General features: G+C 41.2%; 1 protein-coding gene across 2 annotated transcripts in view; it reads right to left on the bottom strand.

The window, feature by feature from the left end:
• The window catches only part of ppil4 (peptidylprolyl isomerase like 4), a 41,983-nt gene that overhangs the window by 14,052 nt on the left and 11,084 nt on the right, over positions 1–16,847 (bottom strand). For both annotated transcript variants that reach the window (XM_033021835.1, XM_033021836.1), the window contains exons 4-9: positions 16,460–16,577; positions 12,923–13,065; positions 11,320–11,416; positions 8,192–8,308; positions 5,960–6,084; positions 3,135–3,201 (exon numbers count right to left, since the gene is read on the bottom strand). In XM_033021835.1, coding sequence (XP_032877726.1) covers positions 3,135–3,201; positions 5,960–6,084; positions 8,192–8,308; positions 11,320–11,416; positions 12,923–13,065; positions 16,460–16,577 — 667 coding nt within the window. The remainder of the gene's footprint in view (positions 1–3,134; positions 3,202–5,959; positions 6,085–8,191; positions 8,309–11,319; positions 11,417–12,922; positions 13,066–16,459; positions 16,578–16,847) is intronic.

Genomic DNA, 16,847 nt, shown 5'->3' with positions numbered 1-16,847 from the left:
GACAGCAGCGCCACCTGACCTACATCTCAGAATACACAACTTGCGTCCGGCGCAGGCAAGAGCAACCAGGTGGCAGATGCGTTGTCCCACACCGCCATCAACGTTTTGGCACCAGGTGTCGACTACACAGCCGTGGCAACCGCCCAGCGAGAGGATGAAGAGACGCTCGCCTATCGCACTGCCATCTCAGTCAGGCCTGCTGTTGGAGGATGTGCGATTCGGGCCTGATGACACCACACTCCTCTGCGACATGTCTACGGAACAGCCAAGACCCATCAACCCCGCTGTCTGGCACCGCAGGATTTTCTACATGGTTCATGATTTGGCTCACCCTTCTATCCAGACAACAAAGGCACTCACTGATGGCAGCTAAGTTCACGTGGCATGGGTTGCGCAAACAGGTCGGCAACTGGGCCAGAGCATGCATCCCCTGTCAAACCTCCAAGACCCACTGCAAAAGCCTTCAGGGTACTGCAAAATGACACAATGGCTTTCATCATCGACATGGGTGGCAGACACAAGTCTGTCTACGTGGACCGTCATAAGCCGACACACTTGGACATTGACCAACCAGTGCAGGTGGCACAACCCCACCGCAGAGGGCATCCACCATCACGACCAAACCCGTCCTCAACTCAACCAGCTGCAACCTCGAACACAGGAGACACGTACACAAGATCAGGCCGCCTCACATGACAGCCTAACCGCCTCCAACACTCCGGTTCTGGGTGGGGGGGGGGGGGGGGGGGGTCATGTGGCTGAGCCACTTTGGTCTCGAACAGTCATTCGTCGAGCTCGAGCATGGACCTGGCGTGATCTGAGCTGACCAATCAATGCCGATCTGGGTGAACAGCTGACGGGGTGCAGCAGATGACAGAGCTAGACTTAACTTCGCAGTCAACACGTTAACACCTTGCCCTTCTGTACTAATCGTTGAGCTGTGTCGTTTAAATATTAAACAGTGTTTAATCAACACGTGCACCTCTTCAAGTACACACATATTACATATCTGGAAGGTAGACACAAAATGCTGGAGTAACTCAGCGGGACAGGCAGCATCTCTGGAGAGAAGGAATGGGTGACGTTTCGGGTCGAGACCTTTCTTCAGACTGGAACATTAGTTTCTTTATAACGCAATAGTTCACTGAGTTGAGAACATTGATTTGGATACCCAGGGACAGTAGCTTGCTGACTTAATAGTGATAATATACAAAGTTTCAATGCTTTAATTGAGAAAGTATGCTCCTCTGACATCAATGGCTGGTGTTGCAATGAGCCAATGTACCACCAGCTCAATGCATGTTTGGGGAGGGGGGGGGGGGGGGGGGGGGGGGGGGAATCACTGTTTAAGTAAATTAATGCCTGAAAAGCATTAACTTGGGCAATCAAAGTTCGACATGCTGGGCATAATTCAAACTGATATCTAATTTCAAACAGCACATTTGCATTTCACGAGTGAAAGAGTGCTGCTTGAAATCTAAATGCTGTAAAAGCTTGCAATAGAAGGTTGGAGGAGAGCTACAAAAATCTGTCTTGCAAAGTTTTATAATCAAAAGTCATGGGAGAATCATTTATTTCTGCATCTGACTACTGAGTATTCTGGAACCATCCTGAAAAAAGGAATTAGCAGAACCATTTGTGGCACAGCAATAGAGTTGCTGCCCTACAGCGCCAGAGACCGAGGTTCGATCTTGACTACAGGTGTCATCTGTGCAGAGTTTATATATTTTCCCTGTGACCACGTGGGTTTCCTGCGGGTGCTCCGGTTTCCACCCACATTCTAAAGATGTGTAGGTTTGTGGTTTAATTGGCTTCTGTAAATTGTCCCTGCTGTGTAGGATAGAACTGGTGTACGGACAATCACAGGTCGGCGTGAACTCAGTGGGCTGAAGGGCCTGTTTCCACATTGTATCTCTAAACTAAACTAATCTTTGCCATTGATTTCCCTCATGGATGAAATGCTACATGGGAATTTCTCATGCGAAATTCAGGTTTACTAAATAAATTGGTTCATGCTGATTCAATTTACTAAATAAATTGAAATCTAGTTAGTGCTGTATCTGAAAGGTACATTGTTACATGAAGGTTAAAAAAAAAAGAAATGCTAATGCTGACATGCAAATGTTGGATCTGTTTCTTAACTGTGACAACAAAAGAAACAATTCGGCGACCGTTAAAATAAATGTTAACTGTTTTGCCATGGATTGTTTACTTACAAGTTGACACAAATAATATCTCACTTGCAGCAAAGAACTTCTGCAAAGCTGCACTCTTAGTTCTAATCAAAAGTGTTATTTTTGATTATTGTAATTAATTTATTAGCCAAGTATGTAAACATACAAGGAATTAGGTACTCAAATCAGGAAGGGGAAACAAACATGCAAATTCCTGGCAAGTAAGAATGTTATCAACAAAACAAAATTGTCTCAGGAGCCTTAAACAGATAGCCATGAGACAGACAAGAGGACATTATAATTAATACAACTATAATGCAGATTGAGGGAAACTGAGCAAATGTATACATATTTGTAGGTTTCACCATTCAGTCAAAAAGAAAACAATATCAAGTGAATTGGAGATTCCATCAATCCTTTAAACAACTTTGACTCCATGTTGCCTGCTCAGAGATACTTTGGACCATTAGGCTGTTATTCCTATATTCCAAGTTGACCCTGATCAATTGAATGAACAATTAAATGTAAATATTAGTGGCAAAGTACAAGATGTACACAACAGGAATTTCTTCTCTATTGGATAGTGCAATATTAATGACAACCAAAATTTATGAACGCTATATCTCAGACTTCTGTTAATCTCTGAGAGTCAAAGTCATACAGCATGGAAACATGCCCTTTGGATCAACATCCATGCTGACCTAAGCCCGTCCCATCTGCCCATGTTTGTCCCATATCTTTCTAAACCTTTCCTATACATGTCCCTGGCCAAATATCTTTCCTAATCTATTGCAGTAGCAACAATTGACGACTTATCTTTGGCAGATTGATCAAAGACAAACTTAACAAAATCTTACAATAGTTTACTAATATCAGCATTCAATTATAGCAATATAACAAAATATACATAAAATAATCAAATTTAAACTGGAAGAAAGCTATAATGCATATCAGGCTTACCTTCTCAAACTCAATGAAGGCATAGCAGAGAGATTCTCCAGTTTTCCAATCTCGTATGATCTCACAGCTGAAGAACAGATGTTATTATAATTCACTTCGGAGGCAAATTGTGTTCAAATTAAAACTCTACTTTTACCTCATCTCCCAATCCTCATTCATTCCTTCCTGCTGCCATGTTTGACAAGGGTTGATGACCACAGATCAGACGTCCCTTCTCACATATCCCATTTTCTTTTTCCAGTTTTGTTTTTTCCCCACAAAGTGGCTTAATTGTTTCAAGCAAGACAAGAACTTCAGTTGCGATAAAATGATGGAGAGGCTTTATGGAGACTGATAGCGAGACATTTGTCAAAGAAACAAACTCCAACCAGCTCCAGAAGGGAACTCGTTATTCAACAGCACTAACATTGTTTAGGGTTGCCCGATTAGATTCTCATTCGTCAGAAAAAATAATTATTTAGCACTTTGTGGTTAAGAATATCATTTGCTGCATGCACATTGCTGGATATTCTGGCAAGCATGGCATTTTAATCTCCCAAATTGAATATTCAAGATTCAAGAGATTCAGGAGAGTTTATTGTCAAGTGTCCCAGATAGGACAATTAAATTCTTGCTTTGCTTCAGCACAACAGAATATAGAAGGCATAAATACAGAACAGATCAGTGTCTCCATATTGAATATTGTTCATTCATCAGCGAGCTTCTCATTCTGACCTTGCAATAGAAGAAAGATCATTGATAAAGCAATTGAAGATGGTTAGGCTTAGGGCATTTCCCCGAGGAATTCCTCCAACAATCCCCTGACCTCCAACATAATAAATAATCAATTGTGTTAACTCGTTAAAACCATTTTAGTAGTACAGGTACACAACCTTTTATCCGAAAGCCTTGGAACCAGACACTTCTCGGATTTCGGAATTTTTCGGATTTCGGAATGGAAGATTTTTAGCGTAGATTAGGTAGGTAGCGCGGGCGGCTTGAAAAGTCTGGAGCGGCTGCCTCCTCCCCGGAGATCGGGGAATCATTGTAAATCATTGCTTAAATGTTAGTCAGTTAGTTTGGAGGGATTTTATGTGGTGGGGGGGGGTGAAGGGGGAAACTTTAATTCTTAGTCCCCTACCTGGTCGGAGAGGCGGGGAGCGGGCAATGCCTTACCGGGTCATCGTGCAGTAAGCTCCGGAGCGCTGTGGCCGCCGACTCCCAACATCGCGGAGCTGGGGCTGCGGGCGGTGCCGGTTGGAGCTCTGACCCCGGCGAACTCTACCCCTGGCTGCGCGGCGCTCCAAATCCAGCGCGGCCCGCGGCCGGATGCCCGCAGCCCCAGCTCCGCGATGTTGGGAGTCGGCGGCCACAGCGCTGGGATACCAGCGGGGAGCGGGCAATGCAGTAAGCTCTGGAGCGCTGTGGCCGCCGACTCCCAACATCGTGGAGCTGGGGCTGCGGGCGTCCGGCCGCGGGCGGCGCTGGATTTGGAGCGCCGCGCAGCCAGAGGTAGAGTTGCTGGGGTCGGAGCTACAACCGGCGCCGCCCGCGGCCGGACGCCCGCAGCCCCAGCTCCGCGATGTTGGGAGTCGGCGGCCACAGCGCTCCGGAGCTTACTGCATGGCGACCCGGTAAGGCATTGCCCGCTCCCCGCCTCTCCGACCAGGTAGGGGACTAAGAATTAAAGTTTCCCCCTTCACCCCCCCCCCCCCTTCACATAAAAGCCCTCCAAACTAACTGACTAACATTTAAGTAATGATTTACAGATGTTTAAGTGTCTCCTCGGTCTCCGGGGAGGAGGCAGCCGCTGCAGTAGTACAGACCTGGGTTGACCGTGGGTCGTTTCGGGTCAAGTTTGGCGCCAAACGCGAGCTTTGGTGTGCAGACGACATCCTGGAAAAAATGTCCGGTTTTCGGAGCTTTTCGGTTTCCGGAACTCCGGATAAAAGGTTGTGCACCTGTACACCTAAAACCCATTACCACTACTATACAAAGGGTACAAGTGAACAGCACAGGTGAATACAAATGCTGCAAACTGCAGGTTTCCTTCCATCACACAAATTGCAGTTCCTTCACCATTGGCCATCTAAATCCTGGAACTCCCTACTCTACATCACCATTAAACAATAGGAATGCAATGGTTCAACACAATGTTTTGCCATCAATTCGCAATGGCAATTAAAGACAGACAAAAAAAAAAATAGATTGTTTTTTAAAATAGTGTGAGCATGATGGCATCTGTTTCTTTAGAACTGCCAATTCAGTCAGGGGTTACGCTACAGAACTAACTCGGGTAGTAGTGAGATTCCACATACAAAGTATATCTGTGCCGTTTTCTCTCACGATCTTTCCACAAAATGAAGTTCAACACAGAGGACTGACATTCATCACAGTTGTCAGCAATCACAGTAGTCTTCATTGCACATCTTTGAGATAATTTCATGGGGGCCAAAGTCAATCAAAAATAACTCTCAAGGCCACATCAACATTGCAACCTTGTTCAATTGTGTTGCAGCTCTGAGAAGATGTCCAAGTTATCTGTAAGTTTGTTGTCAAGAGTGATTTCTCAACCAATACAACATCAACCTCACACAAAGGCCAATATTCCCACCACTCTGCAGAAGTTAACAAGAACTTTGCAGGACTGCACACATAGGTATTTGTAATGTCCTGTAATTGCTAGTTAATTAGTCAGTGGACTTGCTTGGTCACTTCAGACGCATATTAAATTTAATGTGAGATAATCAACTACGAACAGCTGATTGAAGCATAAAGAATTGTATATCAAGAACCTCACATACAGAAAGCATTCGGTAGTTTCCAAAAATAACTGCAGAAAGTACCTTCTGATTGATCCAAATCTTGAAAAAATGATTTCCAAGTCTTCATCTGTAGTAACTGGATTGAGTTTACAAACAAAAAGCACGTTTTCAGGGGGCTTTATCTCTGCATCTGGCAAATCTCCAACCTATAAACATTAAGATTGCGGTCTTGTAAGCAGTAATTCTGCAAAAAAACAAGTCAATGAGATCTCAATGTACAGTTAAATATATGATTAAATCTGAAAGATACTTCATCCAAAGATCTCAAATTTGTTAATTTTAATAGTTACTTTATTTTCCATACCAAAATTATACACTACACCAAGCGCGGACCCGTTGGGTCCAGTTTCCCCTTTTTATTTTTCAGATTCCATACTTTTCTATAAACGCTTCTTAAAATCATTTTTTAAAACCAAGATTTTCCTTGTGCCTTTAGTCATTTTTCTTTTAACAGCATGCAGATTCCCTTAGTACGGGGGTCGGCAACCTAGGGCCCCCGGGCTGAATGCGGCACGTAACCCGAAATCATCCGCGCCGCAGACGGATTTCCCCCCCCCCCGTAATCATCCGGCCCGCCGGCCGCCCCCGAGCACCGGCCGGGCAGCGGCAAGCTTTGGCTGTACCGCATCCTGTGAACACGTTTAAGAAAGAAATGCAGATGCTGGAAAAATCTAAGGTAGACAAAAATGCTGGAGAAACTCAGCGGGTGAGGCATGCAAGGATTGCATGAGGCTACCTCACCCGCTGAGTTTCTCCAGCATTTTTGTCTACCTTCTGTGAACACGCGATTTGATGCCTGCCATCAGGGGCGGGATCCATGTGTACACGTGATAGATGTGGCCCGCCATCCGCTCACAGACATGCGTCCCGGCCCCTATGCAGAACAAGTATCTTAGTCTATATTAAAAGTTGCTATTGGGTCCACGGAGTGCTAATGCAGGTATTTCAAATAAACACAGCTTTCTAAACAGGGCTTAGCTAGAATGCCATACAACCATAATTTCTGACCTGTTGAATCTCAACACAAGGTAAACGGCAACACTGCTTCAAATATTTCAAAATTTGTTTTACATATGCTGTATATCTTGCTTTAAAAAAAAAAAAACATCCTGATATGCAGGGGCCCACAACAGGAACACAATGCAGTAGATGAGGCTAGAGGTGGTACATGTGAACCTCTGTCTCACCTGAGAGGACTTGAGTGGATTCACATGGAAGGGAAATGGAAGAGAGATTGGTTTGTGTGATGGTGTGAGCTGTGTCCACAATTGTCTGCAATTTCTTGCGGTCTTGGATGGAGCAGCTCCCAAACCATGCTGTGATACATCCTGATATGCTTTCTAGGGCACATCTATAGAAGTTGGAAAAAAGCCTTCTACGGAAGTAGAGACGTTGGTGTGCTTTCTTGGCCATTGCTTTGATATGTCTGGTCCTAGGAACTTGAAGCTTTCAACCATCTCTACTTCGGCAGTAAAAGGAACTACAGATGCTGTTTTATACAGGCATAGACATAAAATAATTTACCCTGCAACCACAGGAGATGTAACACCTGCCCTGATACCTCCTCCCTCACCTCCATCCAGGAACCCCAGAAGTCCTTCCAGGTGAGTCACCTCCTCCAACCGTATCTACTGCATCCGGTGTTCTTCATGTGGGCTCCTACATCGGTGAAACTCGGCGACCATTTCACTGAACACTTGCGCTCGATCTGCCAAGGACTACTGGATCTCTCGGTTTCGAAGCACTTTAATTCCTCTTCCCATTCTGTCCTGGGCCTCTTCCATTGCCAGAGTGAGGCCACGCTGGCTAGCTTACAACCCAGCAGAATTCCCTCCTTACTCCACTAAAGGTCGGCTAACTAGTTCCCCAGTTCACGACAGTGTATCCATTTCAGGCTCAACTTCCTCCAACCAACAATCAGCCTTTCATGGAACCTCCTTGTCCGAGGTCATCTGATGCTGGCCCAGATATATCCTATCTTTTTCTTCACGTCCAGTTTTTGCCTCCACTCTCCCTACTACAATCAGTCTTAAGAAGGGTCCCGACTCGAAACGTCATCTATCCATTTTCTCCAGAGATGCTGCCCGAGCTACACCAGCATTTTGTGTTCATCCACTGTACTCCAGCTGTTTCACAAGCTTACTATGAATGATACTGGGATAAATAAATAATTTATCTTTGTATTTATAAATTAGTAAACAAAGAATAGCACTTCCGAAGTCCTTTGAAGAGCTTGTTCTTTGCTTTTCTTACCATTTCCAGCAGAATGGCCCGTGTACTTGCTTCTTTCTCTGCCGACACCTCTTCAATTTCCGCTGTTGATTTTCCTTTGGAATCATCTATTTCTTCATCAGCTCCTATTCTGCCACTCTAAATAAAAATATGAATGGTGAGAGGAGCAAGGTCTGTATTTATACAGAGTAATGCTGTCTTCATGCAAAATACATGCTGCATTTATCAAGTACAATAGGGATTTACTGTTAATGCCCTGTCATTCACTTCATTTTTAAAGAATGTTTGTTTCACTGCCTCACTATCATTACACCACATTACTAAATGCAATCTAATCTGAAAACATTCAGTAACTTGTTTTAATTTAGTCACGTTGATCGGCACTTTGATCATTTTGCTTAATGATGTCCAACATGACAGATTAAAATTTTGTAGATCAAGTTAATCCCAACCAATGCTCATTTTTATTTCTGGTATTCTACTTTTTATTCATTTGCCTGTGTTAAATTTCATCAGTCAGTTAACTGCCTATTTGGACATTTTCTTTTGCAAATTTCGCTACTTCTTGTAACTCAATTGTTTGGGTACAGTTCGAATAATTTGAAACATGAAACATGTGTAGCCTGCCAGGAGAGAGGTGACTTTGAACTCAATGTTTCAGCAATTTTTCACAATAGTTGGGGTGTGAGGGAGGTATAGTCCACATCTTGTGCATTATACGTGCCCACCATAATGTTTGGGACAAAGACCCATCATTTATTTATTTGCCTCTGTACTCCACAATTTGAGACTTGTAATTGAAAAAAAAAATCACATGTGGTTAAAGTGCACATTGGCAGATTTTAATAAAGGTAATTTTTATACATTTTGCTTTCATCATGTAGAAATTATAGCAGTATGTATATAGTCCTCCCATTTCAGGGCACCATAATGTTTGGGACACAGCAATGTCATGTAAATGAAAGTAGTCTTGTTTAGTATTTTGTTGCATATCCTTTGCATGAAATGACTGCTTGAAGTCTGCGATTCATGGACATCACCAGTTGCTGGGTGTCTTCTCTGGTGATGCTCTGCCAGGCCTGTATTGCAGCCATCTTTAGCTTATGCTTGTTTTGGGGGCAAGTACCCTTCAGTTTTCTCTTCAGCATATAAAAGGCATGCTCAATTGGGTTCAGATCGAATGATTGACTTGGCCACTCAAGAATTTATTATTTTTTAGCTTTGAAAAACTCCTTTGGTGCTTTAGCAGTATGTTTGGGATCACGGTCTTGCTGTAGAATGAACTACCGGCCAATGAGTTTTGAGGCATTTGTTTGAACTTGAGCAGATAGGTTGTGTCTATACACTTCAGAATTCATTATGCTACTACCATCAGCAGTTGTATCATCAATGAAGATAAGTGAGCCAGTACCTTCAGCAGCCATACATGCCAGGCAATAACACCCCCACCACCATGTTTCAGATGAGATGAGGTAGTATGTTTTGGATCTTGGGCAGTTCCATCTCTCCTCCATACTTTGCTCTTGCCATCACTCTGATATAAGTTAATCTTCGTCTCATCTGTCCACAAGACCTTTTTTCAGAACTGTGGTTGCTCTTTTAAGTACTTCTTGGCAAGTACTTCTCTGTATTTCTGTCATTAAGTCCTCTGCAGACAGTGGTCATTGACAAATCCACACCTGACTCCTGAAGAGTGTTTCTGATCTGTCGGACAGGTGTTTGGGGATTTTACTTTATTATAGAGAGAATTCTTCTGTCATCAGCTATGGAGGTCTTCTTTGGCCTGTCAGTCCCTTTGCGATTAGTAAGCTCACCGGTGCTCTTTCTTCTTAATGTTGTTCCAAACAGTTGATTTTGGTAAGCCTGTTTGGCTGATGTCTTGCCTTTCTTTGGCAAAACTTTTGGTCCTCATGTTGATAAACATCAATAAATGTTTCCAAAGGTGATGGAAAGACTGGAGGAAATACGAGGTGCTGAGAGCTCTCTTATACCTGCATTAAGGAGGCAATTAAACACACCTGAACAATTACAAACACCTGAGAAGCCATGTGTCCCAAAAATTATGGTGCCCCAAAATGGGGGGACTATGTATAAACACAGCTGTAATTTCTACATGGTGAAACCAAAATGTATAAAAATGGCCTTTAATAAAATCTGTCAATGTGCATTGTAACCACATGTGATTTTTTTTCTATTACAAATCTCAAATTGTGGAGTACAAAGGCAAATAAATAAATGATGCGTCTTTGTCCCAAACATTATGGCGGGCACTGTAAATTAAGTCTGCTATAATTAAATCAGCAATTATGTTATTGCTGTAACATGTGACCAAGAGGCCAAATAGATCACAAATATGTCACAATTTGGTAAATTAGAAATAGGATTGACCATATTCAATTAACTTCATCTTAATTCAGTCACATTTTAAGCAACTCGAAAGTATTTCTGGAAATTTCTAAAAGGTCAAAATTTAAAGTTACCGCAGAACAATAGACAGCTGGTGAACACTTCTACGCCTTAATGTTTCCGGACCTTGGTAAACTTACAATGAGCCAGGCCATTATAGTCCTGACCCACTATCCGGACTCATTACTTGTGTCTCTGCCTGCCTGTTTTCTGAATGCAGAGAAATAGATGAGCTGATCATCCACACCTAGAAAGGCAAGTCTAATACTGAGCAGCACATTTCTGATGACCTTTAACAGCTTGTTCCTTATCAAACGTTTAGTCAAATAGTTCTCAATGTTAAAAACCACCAGCTGTCAGTCGGCATTTTGGTAAATGAATTGTGATCAAAGCTATTCACTGCTGAATATTAGGATTTCAGCATAGATATTATCTATTCCCAAGGTCTTATTATTTTTTAGTTGGGATTTTTTAGTTGGCTCCTTGATTTCTTGTCATCCAGGAGCGGAAGCAAAGCTCGAGCAAATAGATTGCTGTGGGGTGGAGTCAAATGGGTCATGTTGAGTATAGCGAACATCCGTTCTTCAATTGAGGACATCAGATCATTATCTTTTAGGTGCATAAATGCAAAAGAAAATTACACAAATTTCCTGCAGTCATAATCGCTAAGACTTAAAGGACAGTTGAAGACACAGTAAATCAGGAACAAAAGATACAAAAAAACTTCTTAAATAAATATTTACATCAAGCTGTTCTTTGGTGGGTTCTGGTGAGCGATCTGGAATTTGCAAATCTTTAGGGTCATCAAATGGATCTTCCAGTATTACTGTATGGGTTATCCTAATATAAAGGATAAAATGATTGATGTAATAAACTCCTAAAATCTTCCATTATCTGCATAGGAATTATCTATTGTTAAACTAAATTATTCATCACATAACAATCATCATTGCTTTATATGATGGAAAGATGTAACATAATGAAATGAGAGACAATTTATGCATTGGTACACACAAGTTATGAACCAATGTTTTTATTTGGCAAAGACTAATTTTGAAGGAATGAGGTCACAGTAAACTGGACAGGACTCCAACAGGTATATACATAAATTAATAGCAAGTGTTTTTGAGGAAGTAATCTAATGTGTAGGAATGAGTTTGGCACAAGATAAAATAAAGATATTGGCGAGATTATTGGAGTTTAAACCAAATGACCTGTTCCTCATGCTATAAATCCCACACAAGAGTGCTACAGAATGGATACGACCCCTGCGACTCAGCATGTCAGTGCCGACGTTTTTACCCGCTACATTCATTCCACTGACTTGTCAGTGCCGACGTTTTTACCAGCTACATTCATTCCACTGACTGCATTTAGTCTGCATCCTTCTTGCCTATTTAAGTGCCAATCTAAATGTCTCTTAAACATATAGACAGCATCTGACCCCACCACATCTTCTGTCAGAAAGTTTCAAATATCAATTACTTAATGTAAACTTTCAGATATAAAGCATTATTTTCTCACAAATCCCCCTCAAGACACCTTCCTCTCACTTTGAATCTATGCGTTCGTTTTTGGTACCACGCCATGATAAAAACATTCTGAATACCTACTCTATGCCTCCTATAATTTTATCTACTTCTGTTAATTCACCCCACAGTCTACTTCACTCCAGGAAAAACAAGTCCAGCATACACAATCTTTCCCCATAACTAAATTTCTCCAATCCGGGCAACAACAACAATCTGGTAAAGCACAACCATGTCCTTCCTATTGTGCGATGATCAGAGCGGCACAGAAATTCCGGGTGCAGTCCAACAAATGTTTTGTCAAGTTGCAACATAACACCCCAACATTTATATTCTGTGCCCTGCCATATGAATGATTGTGTGCCAAACATCTTCTCCTTGCCTTTTTCAGGGAACAATGGACTTGAACCCCTTCCACGGTTCATCATTTCTTAGCACCCAACCATCTACTGCATATGTCCTATCCTTATTTTGCTTCCCAAAGTGCATCACCTCGCAATTGTCAGAATTAAATTCCATCTGCTCAACTTTCCAGCTGATCTATATTTTGCAAATTTCTGAATTTTAAAGCACAAGAAGTAGCAGATTTTGGAAAGTTCAAAACAAAAGATTCTGAAAAACACGTCATTTGTTATCTTACAAAATAGTGATTTAAAGCAAATAGGTTTTTCATGTAAAATGAGTTAAACTGACCCATTACATTTTTATACCCTTATATTTTTTTTTAATATCCAAAATCTGCAACATCATAAGATATTAAGTTTTGTCAATGCCTTATTTCCAGTAATTTTTAATTTAATAAGTAAGCAACACATACCTAATATCTTGATATGGACTGAAATCCTTGTCAACAAATGCTTCATTGATCTTCATTAGAACATCCATGCCTTCAGTCACCTCACCAAACACTGTATGTACACCATTGAGATAATCCAAGTTTTCTCCCATAGTAATCAAGAACTAAATAAACAGAAGCAGATTAAAAAGTACATATAAATTAACGTGAAAAATAAAATAACAAAGGTGTAAATTTCATTCTCACAGTGCATATTCTCACTGGTTCTCAGAAAAGACATTAACAAATACGCAAACCAGGAGCAAGAGTCATTTGCCCCTTTACTCTTGCTCTGCCATTCATTATGATCATTGCTGATCTTCTATTTCTACGCAGAAAAATGCTGCCATCTCCCATATCCCTGACATGGAGTGCCCTCCATAATGTTTGGGACAAAGACCCGTCATTTATTTATTTGCCTTGGTACTCCACAAATTGAGGTTTGCAATTTTAAAAAATCACATGTGGTTAAAGTGCACGGTGTCAGATTTTAATAAAGAGCGTTTTTATACATTTTGGTCTCACCATGTAGAAACACCATATAGCAGTGTTTATACATATACCCCCCCCCCCCCCCCCGAACAGTTGCGATTCATGGACATCACCAGTTGCTGGGTGTCTTCTCTGGTGGTGCTCTGCCAAGCCTGTATTGCAGCCATCTTTAGCTTATGCTTGTTTTAGGGGCTAGTCACCTTCAGTTTCTCTTCAGCATATAAAAGGCTTTCTCAATTGGGTTCAGATCGGGTGATTGACTTGGCCACTCAAGAATTGACCTTTGAATTGAAAAACTCCTTTGTTGCTTTAGCAGTATGTTTGGGATCATTGTCTTGCTGTAGAATGAACCGCTGGCCAATGAGTTTCGAGGCATTTGTTTGAACTTGAGCAGATAGGATGTGTCTTTACACTTCAGAATTCATTATGCTACTACCATCAGCAGTTGCATCATCAATGAAGATAAGTGAGCCAGTACCTTCAGCAGCCATACATGCCCCGGCCATAACACCCCCACCACCGTGTTTCACAGATGAGGTGGGTAGTTCCTTCTCTCCTCCATACTTTGCTCTTGCCATCACTCTGATATAAGTTAATCTGCATCTCATCTGTCCACAATACTATTTTTTCCAGAACTGTGGTTGCTCGTTTAAGTACTTCTTGGCAAACTGTAACCTGGCCATCCTATTTTTGCAGCTACTGGTTTGCATCTTGCAGTGTAGCCTCTGTATTACTGTTTTCTGCGGACAGTGGTCATTGACAAATCCACACCGACTCCTGAAGAGTGTTTCTGATCTGTCGGACAAGTGTTTTGGGTTTTTTCCTTTATTATAGAGAGAATTCTTCTGTCATCAACTGTGGAGGTCTTCCTTGGCCTGCCAGTCCCTTTGCGAATAGTAAGCTCACCAGTGCTCTCTTTCTTAATGATGTTACAAACAGTTGGTTTTGGTAAGCCTATGGTTTGGCTGATCTGTTTCCAACAGTTTTATTCATGTTTCTCAGTCCCTTAATGGCTTCTTTGACTTTCATCGGCACAACGTTGGTCATATTGATAAACAGCAATAAAAGTTTCCAAAGGTGATGGAAAGACTGGAGGAAAGTGCTAATTCCTGCATTGAGACAATTAAACACACCCGAGCAATTACAAACGCCTGTGAAGCCATGTGTCCCATACATTATGGTGCCCTGAAATGGGGGAACTATGTTTAAATACAGCTGTAATTTCTACATGGTGACACCAAAATGTATAAAGATACCCTTTAATAAAATCTGACAATGTGCACTTTAACTACATGTGAGTTTTTAATTACAAATCTCAAATTGTGGAGTACAGAGGCAAATAAATAAATGACGGGTCTTTGTCCCAAACATTATGGAGGGCACTGTGTCCAACACAAAGATCTATCAATCTATATTCTGAATAAATGCAATGGCTGAACCTTCAAGCCCTCCAGGTAGAGAATTTCAAAGAATTACCAATTCTGAGTAAGCAATAATTTCAGTACTAAATAGCCTATCCCTTATTCTGAGATGGTGACTCATGTTCCATAAACCTCAACTTCGAGAAATATTAATCTCACGTTCAGGCCGTTGAACAGTGAAAGAAATTTACATATTTGAATGCGATTACCTCATTTATCACACATCAGCAAAACTTGATAATGTTTATATATTAATTTCAAGCCGGGGAGAAAACAAGACTTCTTGCTTTTCGCCCAGGACCAGTACCACAAATACAATTAACGAATGCCCTCAAACTCTTAATTGCCAACTTCAGCAGAACATTACGCATGCCTAACAAAAACATGGTGAAGACTAACCATAATATACATGCACTGTGACTGTGATCCATGGAAGACAGCGTAACATTACAAATATCCAAATCCAACAGATAAATATTCCAACTTTGACACTGGATACAAAACAGAGCCTGTGGGAAACAAACTGAAGCACTTTTTGCAAGGATTTAAAATTACACTCCTTGAAAAAGTAATTTATTTTATCTGTAAAAGCCTCCAAGCTTTTTATCACCATTGAAATTTTAGGGGGTTATCTTGGAACATTTAGTTACATGTAGAGCTTGAATAAATGCCAATCAAAAGTCAATTGATTTTGTAGTCTAATTTAAGACATCAACAAATGAAGTAAAGTCCACAAGTTGAAACTGGCAAAGTACTGATATACTGCCTTAACTGAATGACCCTACTGAAAATACAGAACATCCTCTGTATAATAATGACAGCAGCTAGAAATTTTTAATTCCAGTTATATAAAATATCTGGAATTTAAAACAAAAGTTGGCCACAACAACAACCATGAAATCACTGGTATGTTATAGACATCCACGTCATTTGGCCTGGTCTTTCAGGGAGTGAAATCTTCCAACCTTACCTAGTCTGGCCCATTTGTAACTCCACACCCACCAGTGTGACTGGCTCTTAAAATGCCTCCTCAGTGCAGGAGCAATTAAGGATGGACCATATACACCAGACTGTCCTCAACATGCCCTATACCCCGAAAACAAATAGATAAAATGAGGAATTGAAGCACACAGAACCCCCACTTCCCCCCCCTCCTCCTTGAGTCTCCTTCTTCTGACACATTAATTTCACACTGCTTACATTTGAAATTGAATTGTGAAGCGGGTAGAACTAACACAAATTGGTGCATTGGTGCTTATACTGACTGTTTACCATCAATAAGGTCAATCAGACAGGTAAGGTATATTAACAAATATTCACAAAATGAAAAATATTTACAGAAATTTAAATCTGGAGTAAGGGAAGGGACAAACAAATACATGCGTTATCTCCATGTCCTTCTTATATACTATCCTGTAGTGCAGGTGACTAGAGAACAGCAACTAGGGGAATACTTCAATATGCTAATTTATTTTAAATTTGTTATTTTTTGAATAAATAACTTTCTTAAAATTTGCACACATACCAAAACTAAATTTTGAAACGTCGTATTACAATAAATACTCGAATATAAACAAATGGATATATATTAGCGATATTGATCTACCTGAGAACCATGCTGATCATTGCCATTATTCACCATGGATACTGTTCCCTTTTTCTTGTGTTTTATTCGGGGCACATTTTCGGCCTCAAAATATCTGGCTTGGTCTCCGTAGAGTTTACTGTGGAATAAGAAAAGTAATTGGTTTTCTGCAAATGTTAAATCATTTCAAGGTCAATTGTACTGTTCTTTTTAATAATCAGAAAGGGCCTTCCTTTTATATCCAGTTATATGGATGGGAAAGGAATGGAGGGTTATGGTCTGAGCGCAGGTATATGGGACTAGGGGAGATTATGTGTTCGGCACGGACTAGAGGGGTCGAGATGGCCTGTTTCCGTGCTGTAATTGTTATATGGTTATATGGTTATATCAGAAACAACATCCTGGAAAG

This window comes from Amblyraja radiata, chromosome 5 (genome assembly GCF_010909765.2).
Source record: "Amblyraja radiata isolate CabotCenter1 chromosome 5, sAmbRad1.1.pri, whole genome shotgun sequence".
Classification (NCBI taxonomy): domain Eukaryota; kingdom Metazoa; phylum Chordata; class Chondrichthyes; order Rajiformes; family Rajidae; genus Amblyraja; species Amblyraja radiata.
Note: the sequence above shows the minus strand (reverse complement) of the source record. Positions and strands in the feature narration are given on the sequence as shown.